The sequence below is a fragment of the Pristiophorus japonicus genome, chromosome 4 (genome assembly GCF_044704955.1).
Source record: "Pristiophorus japonicus isolate sPriJap1 chromosome 4, sPriJap1.hap1, whole genome shotgun sequence".
Taxonomy (NCBI): Eukaryota; Metazoa; Chordata; class Chondrichthyes; family Pristiophoridae; genus Pristiophorus; species Pristiophorus japonicus.
Genome location: NC_091980.1, coordinates 10246845 through 10268324, shown reverse-complemented (window position 1 = coordinate 10268324; position 21480 = coordinate 10246845). Strand labels below are relative to the sequence as shown.

Below are 21480 nucleotides of genomic sequence, written 5' to 3'. Positions count from 1 at the left end.
ATTACAGTACAGTGATGTAGAAGAAGTATTCTTATATTTGAAGACCAGGCAATTGTACATACAACAGGATGAATTAGGCAAATTTAGATTTAATTAAGTGAAATAATTTTATTCATTGTATTTTTTTTTAATTCATTCCGGGATGTGGGCAGCACCGGCATGGCCAGCATTTATTGCCCATCCCTAATTGCTTGAGAAGCTGGTGGTGAGCTGCCTTCTTGAACCGCTGCAGTTCATGTGGTGAAGGTGCTCCCACAGGGCTGTTAGGGAGGGAGTGCAAGCCAAGATTTTGACCCAGCGACAATGAAGGAACGGCGATATATTTCCAAGTCAAGATGGTGTGTGAACTTGGAGGAGAACTTGCAGACGATGGTGTTGCCATGAACTGCTGCCCTTGTCCTTCTGGGTGGTCGAGGGGTTTGCCCTCGAGGTGGTGGTGATGAGCCACCTTCTTTAACCGCTGCAGTCCGTGTGGTGAAGGTGCTCCCGCAGTGCTGTTAGACATTAACAATGTTTACTGCACTGACAAAAGGTACAATAGGGACACTTCTTCCAGGATTCCCACTGATCCATAGAGTTTCAGAGACATTAGCAGCCATTCTGCAACTTGTGCACTTGGCCATTCATAATATGTGAGCCGAGATAGTGGGCTGCTCGACCATGGGGAGAGTGAGACAGTGTCAGCCGGCTGCTCGACCATGGGGGGGGGGGAAAGAGAGGGGGACAGTGTCAGCCGGCTGCTCGACCATGGGGGGGGGGGGGGGGAAAAGAGAGGGGGACAGTGTCAGCCGGCTGCTCGACCATGGGGGGGGGGGGGGAGGAGGGGGACAGTGTCAGCCGGCTGCTCGACCATGGGGGTTTCACAGCTAAACCAGCACTGCAGCTCCTCCTCTCCCCCGCCCAGCTGCTTCCACAACACAGGCCGGGGATCAAACCTGCGGCCTACTGAGTCATCAGGTCAGCTCCCTGCTCCGCCCGGGACTGAGGCCACGATTCCCGGCCGCCACCGCCGCCACCACCACTCGAGGCCGCGGCTTCACCCGTCACAGCAGCATGGCCTTTTTGTTATAAAACAGATATAGTTAGTTTTAATCCTCTTTCCCCCCCGCCGCCATTGCTGCGGACACTGACCTGATCATGAGGGGCATTCTTGTCCTTCATCTGCCGCACCCGCTCGCTTTGCTCCCTCACCGCCAGCTCAAGCTGCGCTTTTTCCGCCATTGCCGCCGCTGAAAGGAAAGTGACCGTTAGCCGGCTCGCGCCGCGCACAGAGCTTATCCAACAGCTCGGGCCCCGCCCATCCTCGCGCCCCTCACCCAATCCACACCCTTCCGCTCACGTCTGTCACCCAAGCCCCGCCCATTCGCACGTCTGTCACCCAATCCACACCCTTCCGCTCACGTCTGTCACCCAAGCCCCGCCCATTCGCACGTCTGTCACCCAAGCCCCGCGCATCCGCAGCGTCTGTCACCCAAGACCCGCCCACGTTGGACCCAAGCGCGCCGCCCACGCTCGATTCGATCGCAGAAGCCCCGCCCATCCTCACGTCTGTCATCGAAGCCCCGCCCACCCCTTGCGACCGTCATCCAACCGTCGCTCGGCCCGCGGTGGTTGACGTCGGAGCCCCGCCCCTCAGCGTCACGTGCGAACCCACCAGTCACAGGCCCCGCCCCCTCGGAAAAGCCGCGCATGCGTGTCGCCCGTAATGCGGCAGAATGTTGCAAAAATAGTGCAACTTGGACTAAACAAAGTTGTGGGTGGTTGATTTACGGTGCATTGCACTCTGTTTTAAAAGTTGCAAAGTCTTCCCATGTCCAATTTTTTTTGCAACAATGGTTCTTTTTGCTTATTAAAAAATAAATGTAAGCCAAAAACAAATGTTGAGTTTTTGGGAGCCCAGCGGTGAACCCTGCGGGCACTCACCACCCCGCTCCCTGGTGTAAGCCTGCATTCATTCTCTGCATTCACAGTGGGGTGCAGAGGGAGTTCGCTGGGCATTGCCCGAGCTGGTTCTGGGCTTGTTGCCATTGTGAGCGACGAGGGGCGACTGACGCCACAATGGCACTGATTCTGTGACAAGATTCTGAGTAAAGTCAAACTGAGCTCGCAGTCCAACACCGGGGGGATAGCATGACTTCCAGAAACCATCGGGGGCAGAATGGAGTAGCTTCTTCCGACAGGTAGCCAGTAGGTTATTGAATACAGTCGCACCGTAACCTTGAATGAAAAGGCTGCTATAATCACATAAATCCCAATGTGTCACAGCTTTACTGTAACACATACGGGTGCGTGGTTAGGATCACATAAAGATGCTATTTCATATACAGTCTATTCTTAATTCAAACTTCCACTTTAGTGTGCCACCTCCAATGCCCAATTCATATAACTGGACAACTACATTTTTAGCACACATTAGCTGAATTATCAGGAATAGACTGCTTAAACTGGGATATCTGATCGGCAATCACTGTAGCACAGTAGTCTGTTGGATTTTGAAAAGTAAATATACATTTAGTACTGCATTCATTCATTATCCTGGTCAATATTTATCCCTCCACCAACATTACTAAAACAGATTATCTGATCATTATCGCATTGCTGTTTGTGGGAGCTTGCTGTGTGCAAATTGGCTGCCGCGTTTGCCGCGTTTCCAACATTACAACAGTGACTACACTTCAAAAGTACTTCATTGGCTGTAAACCACTTTGGGACGTCCTGCAGTTGTGAAAGGTGCTATATAAATGCAAGTTCTATCTATCTACTTTTATGTCCCAGTCTTTTCTCATAATTTAATGCTTTGAGACTAAGGATCACCTAGCCTGTTATCCCCTCCTAAATGCTCTCCTTCTGTGTACCTCCTCCCTCCCTTTATCCTACCATTAGTTGCAAAGTCTTCAGTCGATTGATTCAACATGCGGGAATTCCTTCCCTACATTTTTCCTGTCGACCTTCCCTACATTTTTCCTTCGAGCTTGGTGAGGCCCCACCTGGAATATTGTGTTCAATTTTGGTCCCCTAATCTGATGAAGGACATTCTTGCTATTGAGGGAGCACAGCGAAGGTTCATCAGATTGATTCCTGGGATGGCAGGACTGACATATGAGGAGAGACTGGATCAACTGTGCTTGTATCCACTGGAGTTTAGAAGAATGAGAGGGGATCTCATAGAAACATATAAAATTCTGACAGGATTGGACAGGTTAGATGCACGAAGAATGTTCCTGTTGCTGGGGAGTTCCAGAACCAGGGGTCACAGTTTACGAATAAGGGGTAAACCATTTAGGACCGAGATGAGGAGAAACTTCTTCACTCAGAGAGTGGTTAACCTGTGGAATTCTCTACCACAGAAAGTTGTTGAGGCCAGTTCATTAGATATATTCAAAAGGGAGTTAGATATGGCCTTGACGGCCAAAGGGATCAAGTAGTATGGAGAGAAAGCAGGAAAGGGGTACTGAGGTTGAATGATCTTATTGAATGGCGGTGAAAGCTCGAGGGGCCGAATGGCCTGCTCCTGCACCTAATTTCTATGTTTCTATATTTCTATGTTTCTAAGACCTTCTTATACCCATCTGTTCAACCAAGCTTCTGGCCACCTTTTCGAAACTCACCTGAGGGGCTCGACATCAACTTCCCTATGCCTCTTGGGATGTTTCTTTACATTAAAAACAACATCTTGATTTTAAAATTCTCATCTACGTGTTTGAATCTCTCCATGGTCTCGGACCACCCTATCTCTGCAACCTAATAAAACCCCACTGTTTAAAAAAGGAGGGAGAGAGAAAACAGGGAATTATAGACCGGTTAGCCTGACATCGGTGGTGGGGAAAATGTTGGAATCAATTATTAAAGATGAAATATCTGCGCATTTGGAGAGCAGTGACTGGATCGGTCCGAGTCAGCATGGATTTATCAAAGGGAAATCATGCTTAGCAAATCTTCTAGATTTTTTGAGGATGTAACTGGTAGAGTGGACAAGGGAGAACCAGTGGATGTGGTGTATTTGGAATTTCAAAAGACTTTTGACAAAGTCCCACACAAGAGATTAGTGTGCAAAATTAAAGCACATGATATTGGGGGTAATGTATTGACGTGGATCGAGAACTGGTTGGCAGACAGGACCCAAAGAGTAGGAATAAACAGGTCCTTTTCATAATGGCGGGCGGTGATTACTGGGGTGCTGCAAGGTTCAGTGCTGGGACCCCAACTATTTACAATATATATTATTGATTATGACGGAGGAATTGAATGTAATATCTCCAAGTTTGCAGATGACACTAAGCTGGGTGGCAGTGTGAGCTGTGAGGAGAATGCTAAGAGGCTGCAGGTTAGGTGAGTGGGAAAATGCATGGCAGATGCAGTATAATGAAGATAAATGTGAGGTTATCCACTTTGGTGGCAAAAACAGGAAGGCAGAATATTATCTGAATGGTGACAGATTAGGAAAAGGGGAGGTGCAACGAGACCTGGGTGTCATGGTACATTAGTCATTGAAAGTTGGCATGCAGGTACAGCAGGCGGTGAAGAAGGCAAATGGCATGTTGGCCTTCATAGCAAGAGGATTTGAGTATAGAAGCAGGGAGGTCATACTGCAGTTGTACAGGGCCTTGGTGAGGCCAGATCTTGAATATTGTGTATAGTTTTGGTCTCCTAATCTGAGGAAGGACTATTGAGGGAGTGCAGCCAAGGTTCACCAAACTGATTCCCAGGATGGCAGGACTGTCATATGAAGAAAGAGTGGATCGACTAGGCTTATATTCACTGGAATTTAGAAGAATGAGAGGAGATCTCATAGAAACATATAAAATTCTGATGGGATTGGACAGGTTAGATGCAGGAAGAATGTTCCCGATGTTGGGGAAGTCCAGAACCAGGGGTCACAGTCTAAGGATAAGGGGTAAGCTATTTAGGACCGAAATGAGGAGAAACTTCTTCACTCAGAGAATTGTGAACCTGTGGAATTCTCTACCACAGAAAGTTGTTGAGGCCAGTTCGTTAGATATATTCAAAAGGGAGTTAGATGTGGCCCTTACAGCTAAAGGGATCAAGGGGTATGGAGAGAAAACAGGAATGGGGTACTGAAGTTGCATGATCAGCCATGATCATATTGAATGGTGGTGCGGGCTCAAAGGGCCGAATGGCCTACTCCTGCACCTACTTTCTATGTTTCTATGTTTACCTTCTCCAGTCTTACAACGCTTGGGGAACTCTGTATCCCCCCAATTCTGGTCTCTTGTGCATCCCCCACTTCCTTCGCCTCACCATTGGCTGCCATGCCTTCAGTCGTCTCGGGAATTACCTCTCTAAACCTTTCCACCTCGCTACCTCGCTCTTCTCATTTAAGACACTCCTTAAGACCAACCTCTTTGACCAAGCTTTTGGTCACCTGTCCTAATATCTCCTCCTTTGGCTCAGTGTCAAATTTTGATTGATAATCGCTCCTGTGAAGCATCTTGGGACAATTTGTTACATTAAAGGCGCTATATAAATGCATATAAATACAGGCTTCTATTAGGCTCCGGCATCAAGCATTCAAAGATCGGCAGAAGGGGTCTTCAAATAGAACTAGAGGAGTGGTGCATTAGAATTGGAATCAGCTGTGGCTCAGAACCCTCGCCTCAAGTCCCACTCCAGAGACTTGAGCACATAAATCTAGGCTAATATTCGCAGTGCAGTGCTGAGGAAGTGCTGCACTGTCGGAGTTGCCATCTTTCAGATGAGACGTTAAACCCGTCTGCTCTCTCAGGTGGATGTAAAAGATTCCATGGCACCATTTTGAAGAAGAGCAGGGGTGTTATCTACGGTGTCCTGGCCAATATTTATCCCTCAATCAACATCACTAAAACAGATTATCACATTTCTGTTTGTGAAAGCCTGCTGGGCGCAAATTGGCTGGCTCGTTTCCTTTCTTACAACAACGACTACACTTCAAAAAGTACTTCATTGCCTGTAATGCACTTTGGGACATCCGGTGGTCGTGAAAGGCGCTATATAAATGCAAGTCTTTCTTTCCTTCTTGACTGGATTTATTGGTTCAGTGTAAAGCCAGGCTTCATGCATCATGTCAATTCCAGAGGAATTTTAGTTCTGTATGAAATAAATGCAAAACTTGCGGAATAAAACTTGTACCTCTCTGTTGCATATTATATATCCACTGCATATATATATAATTATAATATTTACATGTCTTATTTTTTATGGAAAATGAAAGCCTCACATCACAAGTGACAGTTTCTCCAAATGCATCAGATTCAGAGGAAAATAAAGTCCTGCTAGAAGAGAAGGCAAAGGTATGAATGTTTTACCTCTCTTCGAATAATGATTTTAATTAACAAAAATAATCACAATTTTTATATTTTGTTTATTTTCCTTTCCAGGGTCTGTGCAATACTTTTCCAAAGGTAGGGACTAGGTTCGTAAATTACAACATTTGACTCGCTAAAGTATCTCATGTGAAGTTTAGGTACAAGTCTATCGGGGCTAAATATTGTGTGATGTCAAGGGAGGTAGACTGTACACTGGAAGGTGTGTTATGCCTGGAGTCCCATGGATTTACAGAAAAACTTACATTTCCACAGCCTCTTTCACGACCTCCGGACGTCCCAAAGTGCTTTTGCAGCCAATGAAGTACTTCTTGAAGTGTAGTCACTGTTGTAATGTAGGAAATGCAAATTAGCGCACAGCAAGCTCCCACGAACAGCAATAAAATAAATGACCAGATAATCAGCGTTCCCGTTAAGCTGTGTGGCCCCGCGGCTCTCAGGAGGTCCCACGCAGCCGGCTCACGGAAATTTAACTGGACTATGCAAACTGTTAAAGGAGCCCCCCACCCAAAAATAATTAAAGGGAACATTGCAGATAATCTATTTTAGGTGTTGGTTAAGCGGTAAATATTGGCTAAGGTAGCAGGAGAACTCCCCTGCTCTTCTTCGAATTGTGGCCATGGGATCTTTTAGATACATCTGAGAGAGCAGACGGAGGCTCGGTTTAACATCTCATCCAAAAGGCGGCCACTCCGACAGTGCAGCGCTCCCTCAGTACTGCACTGGGAGTTCCAGCTTAGATTTTGTGCTCAAGCCTCTGGAGTGGGGGAATTGGTTCCCGGGATGGCAGGACTGATATATGAAGAAAGACTGGATCGACTAGGCTTATATTCACTGGAATTTAGAAGAATGAGAGGGGATCTCATAGAAACATATAAAATTCTGACGGGATTGGACAGGTTAGATGCAGGAAGAATGTTCCCGTTGCTGGGGAGTTCCAGAACCAGGGGTCACAGTCTAAGGATAAGGGGTAAGCCATTTAGGACCGAGATGAGGAGAAACTTCTTCACTCAGAGAGTGGTGAACCTGTGGAATTCTCTACCACAGAAAGTTGTTGAGGCCAGTTCGTTAGATATATTCAAAAGGGAGTTAGATGTGGCCCTTACGGCTAAAGGGATATGGAGAGAAAGCAGGAATGGGGTACTGAAGTTGAATGATCAGCCATGATCATATTGAATGGTGGTGCAGGCGCGAAGGGCCGAATGGCCTACTCCTGCACCTATTTTCTATGTTTCTACGAACTCACGACCTTCATGACTGAGAGGGAAGAATGCTGCCTGCCGAGCCTCAGCTGACGAAAACGCGATCATGTGATCAATATACATGCACCAACAATGGGGGATTTCAGCTACCCTAATATAGGCTGGGATAGAAGTAGCGTGAAAGGTCTAGAGGGTGCAGAATTCCTAAAATGCATTCAGGAGAACTTTTTTACCCATAATGTAGCAAGCCCAACAAGGGAGGGGGCGGTTCTGGACTGGGAATGAAGCTGGGCAGGTGGAAGAGCAGTGGGAGAGCATTTTGGCTAGTGACCATGTATGCCTCTTGACATCAAGGGGCTCTAGATGTGTTAGTCCTATCCTTTTCTTTAAGGGAACATACTTGCTCTGAACCCTCAGGACCTCCTCCTTGAATGTCTCCCACTGCCGTGTCGCTGATGTACCTTCCAATACAAGTACAACGTCTCAAATACAGCTGTCCAAAAATCTGAATTGTCCCATTTTGATATTAGGGGAGATATGGAAAGGGACAAAGGAATAAAGGTTCTCAATTGGGGGAAAGCCAATTTTACTAAGCTGCGAGTTGATTTAGCCAAGGTGGACTGGAAACACCTATGGATTTTTCCGGATTTCGGACAAGAAAATCAAGAGCGTACATATGCCACCGAGGCAGACAAAGTACTAATGGTGGTGTGGGTCAGGTCGGGTCAGGCCGGGTCGAGGGTCATTCGGCAAGGCTCAGACCGATCACTTAAAACATAGCGACGAAGTCGCTAACTAGTCCGGCCCGCCGGGTTTTGGACAATAATTCTGGATTTTATTTTATTAAATATCAAAATGGGACAATTTGGCAAGTATGTTCCCTTAAAGAAAAAGGATAGGACTAACACATCTAAAGCCCCCTGCTGTCAAGAGGCGTACATGGTAGTATAAAGAAAAAAAAGGAGGCTTGTGACAGATACCGATGGCTCAATACTGTAGAAACCCGAGAAGAGTATAGAAAGTGTAGGGGTGAAATTAAAAAGGAAATTAGGAAAGTAAAGAGAGAGCATGAAACAATTTTGGCAAGTAAAATCAAGGAAAAGCCAAAGATATTTTTATAAATACATTAGGAGCAAGAGGATAACTAAAGAAAGAGTAGGGCCTATTAGAGACCTTATAGGTAATCTGTGTGTGGAGGCAGAAGAAGTGGGTAGGATTCTTAATGAATACTTTGCATCTGTTTTCAGAGGGGCAATGCAGACATTGCAATCATGGAGGAGGAGTGTGAAATATTAGATTAAATAAACATAGTGAGAGGAAGTATTAAGGGGTTTAGTAGCGTTGAAAGTGGATAAATAATCAGGTCCAGATGAAATGTGTTAAGTATGGAAGAACTCCACAAGACTGAGTACTGTGAGCTAAAACTGATGTGACCTTAGTCTCTTTAATACAACTCCAGAGTGCCTAAGCAGCATGGCAGACAACCTTTTATACTCCCTTGCACAAGGTGTGCAGGTGACCCCTGGGCCTTCAACAGTTGTGCCCTCTGGTGTTAAGTCTTACACAGTTACAATGTTTACATACATAACATCACTCCCTCTCAAAATCTTTGATACAAATGATTTACAAGTTGAGATGATCCGGGGCCCTACACTCCCTGGTTTATCGTCGGAGTTCAAACTCTGGCATAGGTGAGTTGGTCGGACCATTGCTGCACTGTGGCGGGGCTGGTCTGACAGGACTGTTGGGAATGGTGGGTTCATCTTCTTGATTGACAGCGAGGTTGATTGCTTGTTGGGTGTGTGTTGGTCGATCGATGATGGTGATGTCCTCTTCAGGTTGTTCCTGGTTGTTCCTGGTATGAACCGCAGTTTGGTCTGATCCAAATGCTTTCTGCACGTTTGTCCATTCAATAGTTTGACTATAAACACTCTATTCCCCTCCTTGGCCAAGACAGTGCCAGCAACCCATTTAGGACCATGACCGTAATTAAGGACAAACATGGTTGTTAACATCAATGTCACGCGATACAACCGCGCGATCGTGGTACATGTTTTTCCGGTGACGCCAGGTTTCCACATGATCATTTAGATCCGGGTGGACTAGGGAGAGCCTGGTTTTGAGTGCTCTCTTCATTAATAATTCTGCAGGGGGAACCCCAGTGAGTGAGTGGGCTGCGTCCGGTAGCTGAGCAGAACCCGAGATAAGCGGGTCTGCAAGGAGCCTTTCATCACGCGTTTCAAGCTCTGCTTGATAGCTTGGTCTGCCCGTTCTGCTTGACCATTGAATGCGGGTTTAAACGGGGCAGACCTGACATGCTTGATGCCTTTGTGGGTCATAAACTCGTTGAATTCCGAGCTGGTGAAACACCGTCCATTGTCACTGACAAGGACGCCGGGCAAGCCATGGGTGGCGAACATAGCCCGGAGGCTTTCAATGGTGGCAGTGGATGTGCTGGATGACATGATTACGCATTCAATCCATTTAGAGTAAGCGTCCACTACAACTAAAAACATCTTTCTGAGAAAGGGGCCAGCAAAATCTACGTGGATCCTGGACCACAATTTGGAGGACCATGACCACAGACTCAATGGAGCCTCCCTTGGTGCATTGCTCAGTTGTGAGCATGTGTTGCACCGGTGTACGCATGACTCTAAGTCCGAGTCAATGCCGGGCCACCAAACATGGGGGCCTGGCTATAGCCTTCAGTATGACTATGCCTGGGTGGGTATTGTGTAGGTCGCGTATAAGTGTTTCCCTGCCTTTTTTTTAAGCAAAACCACACGATTACCCCAAAAGAGACAATCCAACTGGATGAACATTTCATCTTTGCATCGGTGAAACGGCTTAATTTCATCTTGCATTTCCCCGGGAACGGCCGACCAGCTCCCATTGAGGACATAACTTTTTACAAGTGATAGCACAGGATCCTGGCTGGTCCAGGTCCTGATCTGGTGAGCAGTGACGGGTGACCCCTCGCTCTAAAAAGCATCCATGGCCAGAAGCAAGTCTGAGGGCTACGCCATTTCCACCCCGGTAGTGGGCAATGGTAGCCGACTGAGGGCATCAGCACAGTTCTCCGTGCCTGGTCTGTGGCAGATTACATAGTCACAGGCGGATAATGTTAGTGCCCATCTTTGGATGCGGGACGAAGCAGTGGCGTTTATACATTTCCTTTCTGAAAACAGCAAAGTGAGCAGTTTGTGGTCGGTTTCAAGCTCAAACCGAAGTTCAAATAGGCATTGGTGCATTTTCTTAACCACATATACACATGCTAATGCCTCTTTCTCGACCATACTGTAGGCTCTTTCAGCCTTAGACAGACTTCTAGACGTGAATGCAACTGGTTGAAGTTTGCCCGATACATTGGTTTGCTGTAACACACAGCTGACCCCACACGAAGATACATCACAAGCTAGCACTAATGGTTTACACGGGTCATACAGTACAAGTAACTTATTAGAACAAAGTAGGTTTCTGGCCTTCTCAAAGGCTGTCTCTTGAGATTTACCCCAAACCTGGTTGTCACCCTTACGTAGCAACATGTGCAACGGTTCCAGCAAAGTGCTTAAACCAGATAGAAAGTTACCAAAATAGTTGAGGAGTCCCAGGAATGAACGCAGCTCCATCACATTCTGTGGTCTGGGTGCATTCTTGATGGCCTCTGTCTTTGAGTCCGTGGGTCTGATTCTGTCTGCCGCAATCTTTCTCCCCAAAAATTCGACCTCTGGCGCCAGGAAAATACACGGAGCATTTTAGCCTGAGTCCCACTCTGTCTAGTCGACATAGAACCTCTTCCAGGTTGTGCAGGTGTTCGGTGGTGTCACGACCGGTGATCAGGATGTCGTCTTGAAACACAACGGTGCGCGGAACCTATTTCAGCAGACTCTCCATGTTCCTCTGGAAGATGGCAGCAGCCAAGCGAATCCCAAAAGGGCACTTGTGGTATATAAACAGTCCTGTGTGCATGTTGATGCATGTCAATCTTTTCAAAGATTCAGTCAGCTCCTTTGTCATGTAGGCGGAGGTTAGATCCAACTTAGTGAACGACTTCCCCCCTGTTAACATTGCGAACAGGTCATCCGCCTTGGGTAGCGGGTACTGGTCTTGTAACGATACTCGGTTGACCGCTACCTTGTAGTCTCCGCAGATTCTGACCGTCCCATCGCTTTTCAACACCGGAACAATCGGACTGGCCCACTCATTGAACTCGACCGGCCAGTTCGATCTTGACTTTCTCCCTCATCATACATGGAACTGTTCGAGCCTTGTGATGAACGGGCCTTGCATCAGGGACTAGATGGATCTGCACCTTGGCACCTGTGAAGTTGCCTGTTAAGTCCTGACTCTAATGTACTGACTTACACGAGACACATGCTGAAGTCAAGGTCACTCAGGACCTGCACCTTTAATTCCAGCTCTCCAGTGCTGCACTTGCCTGAGACCTCACTTTATATACCACAGTGGGACATGTATGGAGTGTCTCCTGCAAGTGCACCCCTGGTGGTAAGGTATGCTTATTGTTACAGGTCATATCCAGTTACAGTCATGTAAGATACAGTTAAATACAGTAATGTGAGATACATGACATCACCCTCCCCCAAGGACTTATTGCCTTTATAGATTCAGTCTCTCAGGTGGTCTGCGCTCTCGCATGGAGCGTCTTAGTTGTGGTTCAGTTGTTTGCCTTGGTGCCTGTTGTGATTGCTGGTATCTCGCCTGGGCTGTCTGTTGAGACTGCCCTTTCCTCAGGTTGTTCCACCTGTCTGTCCACCAGGTGTGGTGTGAGTTCCACATTGTAGTCTGCCTCTGGTTCTTCAGTGTTATCAGCGAATCTACTTTTTACTTGGTCTACATGCCTCCGGCAGATTTGGTCATTGTCCATTTGTACAACCAGTAGCCTGTTTCCCTCTTTGTCTGTTACTGTCCCTGAAAGCCATTTGGGACCCCGGCCATAGTTTAGCACAAACACTTTGTCCCCTATCTCATTCCACCTCCCCTCAAATTTCGGTCATGGTACTCAGTTAGCTTTTGACGCTTAGCCTCAACAATTTCATGCATGTCTGGGAGGATTAACAAGAGCCTGGTCTTTAAGGTTTGTTTCATCAATAGTTGCGCAGGGGGAACCCCAGTCAACGAATGCGGACGAGATCTGTATGCCAGCAGCAGTTGCGACAGGCAGCTCTGCAGCGTGGGACCTTGGATTCTGAGCATGCCTTGTTTAATGATCTGCACTGCTCACTCCGCCTGGCCATTGGAGGCCGGCTTGCAAGGTGCCGTCTTAACGTGATTTATACCGTGGTCAACTATAAAATGGTGAAATTCTGCGCTGGTGAAGCACGGACCATTATCACTGACCAATATGTCAGGAATGCCGTGCGTTGCAAACATGGTTCTCAGGCTCTCCACAGTGGTGGAGGTGGTGCTCGAGTTTAAAATGGTGCACTCGATCCATTTTGAAAATGCATCAAGGACTACGAGGAACATTTTGCCCATGAATGGGCGGCATAGTCTACATGCACCCGCGACCATGTTTTGGTGGGCCAGGGCCAGGGGCTTAGGAGGGCCTCCCTGGGGGCATTACTGAGTTGGGCACAAATGGTGCATCGACGGACGCAGAGCTCCAAGTCCACGTCAATGCCAGGCCACCAAGTCCACGTCAATGCCAGGCCACCAGACATGAGATCTGGCTATGGCCTTCATAAGTCGATCCCTGGGTGCTCGCGATGGAGCTCCCGGACAAACGCCTCCCTGCCTCGTAAGGGCATAACTACTTGGCTGCCCCACATCAGGCAGTCTGCCTGTAGTGAGAGTTCATGCATGCGCCTATGGAAGGGGCAGGCATCGCGAGCCTCTGCCTAGTCACCGGTTAAAACGCATCTTTTAACTAGAGATAACGTGGGGTCGCTGGTCGTCCAGGCTCTGATTTGGCGAGCCGCCATGGGCGAACCTGTGGATTCAAAGGCATTGATTGCCATGACCATCTCACAGTCCTGTTCGTCGGACCCTTCTGTGGTCGCCAGGGGTAGCCTGCTAAGCGCGTCGGCACAGTTGTCTGTGCCTTATCGTGTAGTCGTAAGCCGCCAGCATGAGTGCTCACCGCTGAATGCGCGCCGAGGCGTTGGCGTTGATTGCCTTGTACTCGGATAGTAGGGACGTGAGGGGTTTGTGGTCAGTTTCTAACGCAAACTTGGCCCTGAAAAGGTATTGGTGCATCTTTTTGACACCGTACATGCACACGTGCATCCTTCTCAACCATACCGTACCCGCGCTCCACCCGCGAAAGTGACCTGGTGGCATAAGCAACAGGTTGCAATTTACCTGCATCATTGACGTGCTGTAAAACGCACCCGACCCCGTATGCTGACGCATCACACGTAAGGACTAACTTTTTACCTGGGTCAAAAAAGGCTAAAACACTCTTGGAACACAGAAGGTTGCGTGCCTTATTGAAGGCGCGTTCTTGGGCGTCCCCCCAAAACCAATCGCACCCCTTTCTGAGTAGCACATGGAGAGGCTCCAGCAGCGTGCTCAAGTTCTGCATAAAGTTCCCAAAGTAATTGAGTAGCCCGAGAAAGGCTCGCAGTTCCGAGACATTCTGGAGCCTGGGTGCCAGACGAATTGCTTCGGTTTTGGATTCTGTTGGGCGGATTCCATCAGCGGCAATCCTTCTGCCCAAAAATTCAACCTCAGGCGCGAGAAACAGACACTTGGATTTCTTAACTCTTAGGCCTACCCGATCCAATTGACTTAGTACTTCCTCAAGATTGCGGAGATGAGAGTCGGTGTCCCTGCCCGTGATGAGTATGTCATCTTGAAACACAACCGTCCCCAGGATGGACTAGAGCAGACTTTCCATGTTGCGCTGGCATATAGCAGCTGTCGACCTGATGCCGAATGGACATCGATTGTACACAAAAAGGCCTCGATCTGTGTTGTTGGTGGTGAGTAGCTTAGACTCTTTGGTCAGTTCTTGCATCATATATGCAGATGTGAGGTCAAATTTCGAGAAAAGTTTTCCTCCAGTCAACGTGGCAAATAGGTCCTCCGCTCTGGGCGGCGCGTATTGGTCCTGTAGGGAGACTCTGTTTATGGTAGACTTGTAATCCCCACAGATTCGCACGGATCCATCAGGCTTCATGACGGGGACAATGGGGTTTGCCCAGTCGCTGAATTTCACGGGTGAGATAATGCCTTCCCGCAGAAGCCAGTTCAGTTCGTTTTCAATCTTTTCCCTCATCACAAAAGGCACAGCTCTAGCCTTGTGATGGACCGGTCTGGCATTCTGTGTGATGTAGATTCTAACTTTAGCCCCTTTGAAGGTGCCCACACCTGGCTGAAAGAGATGTTCAAAACGGCTTAGAACTGTTGAGCAGGAGGTCCGTTCCTCTGACGACATGGCGTGAACATCATCCCATTTCCAATTAAGTTCTGCTAGCCAGCTTCTCCCCAAAAGGGCTGGGAGATCTCCGGGAACAATCTACAAGGAAAGTCGGTGTACCATCCCTTTGTGTGTGACTGAGAGCATGGCGCTGCCAAGGACTGAGACGATTTCTTTACTATAGGTCCTTAGTTTGGTGTCGATCTTTGTGAGTTTTGGTCTGTTGCTTTTGTGCGGCCATAGCTGTTCAAATTGTTGAACGATCATGAGGGATGACTGGCCCCCGTGTCCAGTTCCATGTTGATGGGTATCCCGTTGAGTAGAACCCTCATCATAATTGGAGGCGTCTTGGTGTAAGAACAGTGGACATTGATCGTGTTAACCCGCTGTACCTCGGCGTCCCGTGCACTGTTCCAACCGTCTTCTGGTTCGCTTTCCGACCCTTCCGATTCGTATATCAGCCGAGCTGCTGTTTTTCTGCACATGCGAGCCAGATGCCCTGTGTAGTTGCAGTTCCTGCAAACGGCATGCTGAAATCGACACACCCTGGTTGAGTGCCTTCCCCCACATCTCCAACACAGACCGTTTTCATTGTTTCCGAAGGATGAGCTGCGTCTGGCTGATCTCCCTTGAGCTTCTCTCAATCTGTTGTTGATTGCTCGCATTGTGGGTTGATGAGGTGTGATCGGCCGTTCATGTGGCCCTTGATTTTGATGGCTTCTGGTGCCACTGTCTGCTGTTGAAGGCCTGCTTTCCTGCCTTTGTCTGAGTGTGGGGGTAGCGGTTTGTTTCACAATGTGAACCCCTTGTTCCGATGCCTCGTTGGTTGTCATACCCGAAGTATAGATCAGCCTCGTTTCTCCTTCGCCTGCCAAGAACGTCTGTGCGACCAGTGCTGCTGCCTCTAGAGTCAAGTTCTTAGTCTCTATCAGCTTTCGGAATATGCCTGCGTGACCTATTCCTTCAATAAAAAAGTCTCAGTACTTCTCTCCTTAGTTCATCGGGGGACTCACATGAACTAGCCAGCCTCCGAGGTTCCGCCACGAAGTCGGGTATGATTTGGCCCACACAGTGTCTGTAGTTGTAGAACCTGTGTCTGGCCATGTGTAGGCTGCTCACTGGCTTCAGGTGGTCTCTCACCAGTGTGCTCAACTCCTCAAACGACTTGCTTGCTGGTTTCTCGGGTGCCTGCAGGTCTTTCATTAAAGCGTATGTTTTCGACCCACAGCTGGTCAAGAGGGCTCTTCTCTTGTCTGCCTTATCGTCGCCCAGCCAGTCTTTGGCTACAAAGCTTTGCTGGAGCCTTTCTATAAAGTCATCCCAATTGTCCCCAGCATTGTATTTCACATGAGCTGTTGGTAGCCATTCTGTGGATTCTGTGATCCCGTAACTCGTCGCCACTGTTAAGTCCTGACTCTAATGTACTGACTTACACGAGACACATGCTGAAGTCAAGGTCACGCTGGATCTGCACCTTTAATTCCAGCTCTCCAGTGCTGCACTTGCCTGAAACCTCCCTTTATATACACCATAGTGGGACAGGTATGGAGTATCTCCTGCAAGTGCACCCCTGGTGGTAAGGTATGCTTATTGTTGGTCATATCCAGTTGCAGTCATGTATAGCATGGTAAGGTACAGTTATATACAGTAATGAGAGATACATGACATTGCCGATGCCTGGTTCAAATAGTGACGGAAACTTGCTCAGCACTTGGGCGCATGAGGCATCATCCACTGAAGATAGTGCTTTGATGTCGTCCCAGTTCCATTGAATCTTTCCCAGCCAGCTTCTGCCGAATAGCGTTGGGCCATCGCCTGGTACAATCCACAGCGATAAATCATGCACAGCTCCATCATACGATATCTTAACTGCCGCACTGCCAATGACTGGTATGCGCTCTATGGTATAGGTGAGCAGCTTTGTCTGAATCGGGCTCAGTTTGCGCCTTGCCTTTGTGCCTTGTTGCCCCACAGTTTCTCAAAAACCTTCTGGCTCATAATTGACTGACTCTCCCCTGTGTCCAAGTCCACTGATACCAGAATACTGTTCAGTTTGACTTTCAGCATAATAGGAGGGCTCTTGGTGGTGAAGGTGTGTACCCCATACACTTCTTCCTCGGGTTGAGTTGCCTCTCTTGTTTGTTCTGTGTGATCTGCGACAGATCGATCATCCTCTGCCGACTCTGCCACGTGGTGAGTCGCAGCACTCTTGCACATTCGCTGGAGGTGCCCCATTGTTTCGCAGCCTTTACACACAGTGCTTGAATCGACATTGATAGGCTCGATGATTACCCCCGCAGCAGTAACATGGTGCTAATGGATTAGCATTCATGCCCAATAGCGGACTGTGAGTCATTCTAGGTCTTGCAGCTCCAGACGTGTAGGCCCTGCCATATGCAGTTCTGGCTGCTAGGGACGTTATTTTATGCACAGTACTTGCCGGTGAGCTTCGATGCTGGGAAGATATCTGTCTGGTATTATCGCTCGTGAATATGAATGCCTGGGCTATCGTGATAGCCTTGCTCAGGTCTAGTGATTCGACGGACAGCAAATAATGACCTCATGGCTGATGCCCAAGTACCGCAGCATTTCCCACAAAAATCCAGCAAATTCGCAAGTTCCCGCAAGATCTCTCAGGTCGGTGACATAACTTGCCACATCCTGGTCCTTGGAGCAGTGGTGCATGTAGAAGCGATACCTGGCCATTAAGACGCTCTCCTTCGGGTTGAGTATACACAACTCTGTACATGTCTTCTCCGTTGGTTTCTCCGGTGGTAGCAGATTCTTGATGAGGCCATATATCGTTGTCCCGCAAACGGTGAGAAGAATCGCCCAGTGCTTGATCGCTGTATCATCCCCATCCAGCTCGTTGGCCACGAAGTACTGGTCGAAACACTCAACGAAGGCTTCCCAATCATCACCCTCTCCAAATCTCTCTAAAATACCATGACCGTGTGAAAGTTCGTAATCTGTTACTCATTGCCAATTTTTAAGTATGGAAGAACTCCACAAGACTGAGTACTGTGAGCTAAAACTGATGTGACCTTAGTCTCTTTAATACAACTCCAGAGTGCCTAAGCAGCATGGCAGACAACTTTTTATACTCCCTTGCATGAGGTGTGTAGGTGACCCTTGGGCCTCCAACAGTTGGGCCCTCTGGTGGCAAGTCTTACAGAGTTACAATGTTTACATACATAACAAAATGAATCCCAGGCTGTTAAGAGAAGCAAAAGAGGAAATCGCAGAGGCTCTGACCATCATTTTCCAATCCTCTCTGGCTAGAGGTGTGGTGCCAGAGGACTGGTGGACTGCTGACATTGTACCTTTCTTTAAAAAGGGAGAAAGGGATAGACTGAGTAATTATAGATCAGTCAACCTAACCTCAGTGGTGGGAAAGTTATTGGAGAAAATTCTGAGGGACAGGATAGATCTTCATTTAGAAAGACACGGATCAATCGGGGACAGTCAGTATGGAGAAATTCATATGTGACTAACTTGATTGAATTTTTTGAGGAGGTAACAAGGAGGGTCAATGAGGGTAGTGCGTTTGATGTAGTGTATGTGGATTTTAGCAAGGCTTTCGACAAGGTCCCACATGGCAGACTGATTACGAAAGTAAAAGCACAATGGATCCAGGGCAAAGTGGCAAATTGGATCCAAAATTGGCTCAGTGACAGGAAGCAAAGGATAATGGTTGATGGGTGCTATTGTGACTGGAAGGCTGTTTCCAGTGGGGTTTTGCAGGGCTCAGTATTGGGTCCCTTGCTTTTTGTCGTGTATATCAATGATTTAGACTTGAATGTAGGGGGTATGATTCAGAAGTTTGCAGGGGGCAGGCTATCTTAGATCTGGTCCTGTGTAATGAGACAGGATTAATAAACAATCTCCTAGTAAAGGATCCCCTCGGAATGAGTGATCATAGCATGATAGAATTTCAAATTCAGATGGAGGGTGAGAAAGTTGGATCTCTAACCAGCGTACTAAGCTTAAATAAAGACTATGAAGGTATGAGGGCAGAATTGGGTAAAGTGGATTGGGAAAATAGATTAAAGTGTAGGACGGTTGATGAACAGTGACGTATATTTAAGGAGATATTTCACAACTCTCAAGAAAAATATATTCCAGTGAGGAGGAAAGGGTATAAGAGAAAAGAGAGCCATCCGCGGCTAACTAAAGAAATAAAGGACGGTATCCAATTAAAAACAAGGGCATACAAAGTGGCCAAAACTAATGGGAGGACAGAAGACTGGGAAGTTTTTAAAAGCCAGCAAATAACGACTAAAAAAGATTAAGGGATGATCGACTATGAAAGTAAACTAGCACAAAGTATAAAAACAGATAGCAAGAGTTTCTATAGGTATATAAAAAGGAAAAGTGTGGCTAAAGTAAATGTTGGTCCCTTAGAGGATGAGACTGGGGAAGAATTAGTAATGAGGAACATGGAGATGGCAGAAACTATGAACAAATATTTTGTATCAGTCTTTACGGTAGAGGACACTAACAATATTCCGACAGTGGATAGTCAAGGGGCTAATTGGGGGGGTGGTGCAGGAGGAACTTAACACAATCACAATCACTAAGGAGATGGTACTCAGTAAGATAATGGGACTAAAGGCAGATAAATCCCCTGGACCTGATGGCTTGCATCCTAGGGTCTTAAGAGAAGTAGCGGCAGGGATTGTGGATGCATTGGTTGTAATTTACCAAAATTCCCTGGATTCTGGGGAGGTCCCAGCAGATTGGAAAACTGCAATTGTAATACCCCTATTTAAAAAAGGAGGCAGACAAAAAGCAGGAAACTATAAGCCAGGTAGCATAACATTTGTGGTTGGGAAAATGTTGGACTCCATTATTAAAGAAGCAATAGCAGGACATTTGGGAAAGCAAAATTCGGTCAGGCAGAGTAAGCATGGATTTATGAAGGGGAAGTCATGTTTGACAAATTTGCTGGAGTTCTTTGAGGATGCAACGAACAGGGTGGATAAAGGGGAACCAGTGGATGTAGTGTATTTGAACTTCCAAAAGACATTTGACAAGGTGCCACATAAAAGGTTACTGCACAAGATAAAAGTTCACGGGGTTGGGGATAATATATTAGCATGGATAGAGGATTGGCTAACTAACAGAGAACAGAGAGTCAGGATAAATGGTTCATTCTCTGGTTGGCAACCAGTAAGTAGTGGGGTGCCACAGGGATCAGTGCTGGGACCCCAACTATTTACAATCTATATTAATGACTTGGAACAAGGGACTTAGTGTGATGTAGCCAAGTTTGCTGACGATACAAAGATGGGAGGAAAAGCAATGTGTGAGGAGGACACAAACAATCTGCAAAAGGACATAGGCAGGCTAAGTGAGTGGGCAAAAATTTGGCAGGTGGAGTATAATGTTGGAAAGTGTGAGGTCATGCACCTTGGCAGAAAAAATCAAAGAGCTAGTTATTATTTAAATTCAACGCCCACCTCTGGATGCGGGATAAAGCATTGGTATTGATACCTTTGTTTTCAGACAACAGTGAAATGAGCGGCTTGCGATCTGTCTCCAGTTCAAACCGAAGACCAAACAGGTACTGATGCATCTTTTTAACCCCATACACACAGGCTAGTACTTCTTTCTCATCCATGCTGTAGGCTCTTTCCGCTTTAGACAAACTTTTTGAAGCATATGCGACTGGTTGAAGTTTACCTGACTCATTAGCTTTTTGGAGTACGCAACCAATTCCATAGGACGAAGCATCGCAGGCCAATACTAAACGTTTTCATGGGTCATAATGTACCAGCAGCATGTTAGATCAAAGCAGATTAGGGGCTTTCTCAAAAGCTCTGTCTTGAGATGCACCCCATACCCAGTTGTCGCCTTTTCTTAGCAGCATGTGCAGTAGTTCTAATAAGGTGCTCAATTTAAGTAGGAAGTTACCAAAGTAGTTGAGTAGACCCAGGAACGAACGCAGCTCCGTCACATTCTGCGGCTTGGGTGCATTCTTGATGGCCTTGGATGGCGTCAGCAGCAATTTTCCTCTCCAGGAATTCAACCTCTGGTGCCATGAAGACGCACTTCGAGCGTTTCAGTCCGAGTCCCACTTTGTCCAGACGATGTAGAACCTCTTCCAAGTTGTTCAAATGTTCCTCGGAGTCATGACCTGTGATCAGGATGTCATCTTGGAACACGACGGGTCTGGGAACGGACTTAAGTAGACTCTCCATGTTCCTCTGAAATATTGCTGCAGCCGAGCGAATTCCAAAAGGGCACCTGTGATAAATAAACAGTCCTTTATGCGTGTTAATGCACGTAAGTCTCTTCGACGTCTCAACCAGCTCCTGTGTCATGTAGGCCGACATCAAGTCCAGTTTGGTGAACGACTCCCTCTCCCCGGCTAGCTTTGCAAACAAGTCATCAGCCTTCGGTAACGGGTACTGATCCTGTTTCGAAACCGTGTTGATCGTAGCCTTGTAGTCTCCACAGATTCTGACTGTGCCATCACTTTTCAGCACAGGAACAATGGGGCTGGCCCATTCATTAAATTCAACCGGTGATATGATCCCTTCACGCTGGAGTCTGTCTAGTACGATTTCGACCT

The 21480-nt window shown here is 47.3% G+C and overlaps 2 protein-coding genes across 4 annotated transcripts in view; one reads left to right on the top strand and one right to left on the bottom strand.

Annotated features, from left to right (window-relative positions):
* The window catches only part of hars (histidyl-tRNA synthetase), a 35480-nt gene extending 34191 nt beyond the window's left edge, over positions 1-1289 (bottom strand). Inside the window, exon 1 of the mRNA XM_070878016.1 lies at positions 1132-1289. Within this exon, the coding sequence (XP_070734117.1) occupies positions 1132-1221 (90 nt within the window). The 5' untranslated portion in view covers positions 1222-1289. The remainder of the gene's footprint in view (positions 1-1131) is intronic.
* Positions 1290-1903: 614 nt separating this feature from the next.
* Positions 1904-21480, top strand: part of LOC139262838 (uncharacterized) — a 51398-nt gene continuing 31821 nt past the window's right edge. For 2 of the 3 annotated variants that reach the window (XM_070878012.1, XM_070878015.1), the window contains exons 1-3: positions 1904-2180; positions 6209-6287; positions 6375-6398. In XM_070878012.1, coding sequence (XP_070734113.1) covers positions 2131-2180; positions 6209-6287; positions 6375-6398 — 153 coding nt within the window. In that variant the 5' untranslated portion in view covers positions 1904-2130. The remainder of the gene's footprint in view (positions 2181-6208; positions 6288-6374; positions 6399-21480) is intronic. The other variant, XM_070878013.1, reaches the window with a different exon arrangement.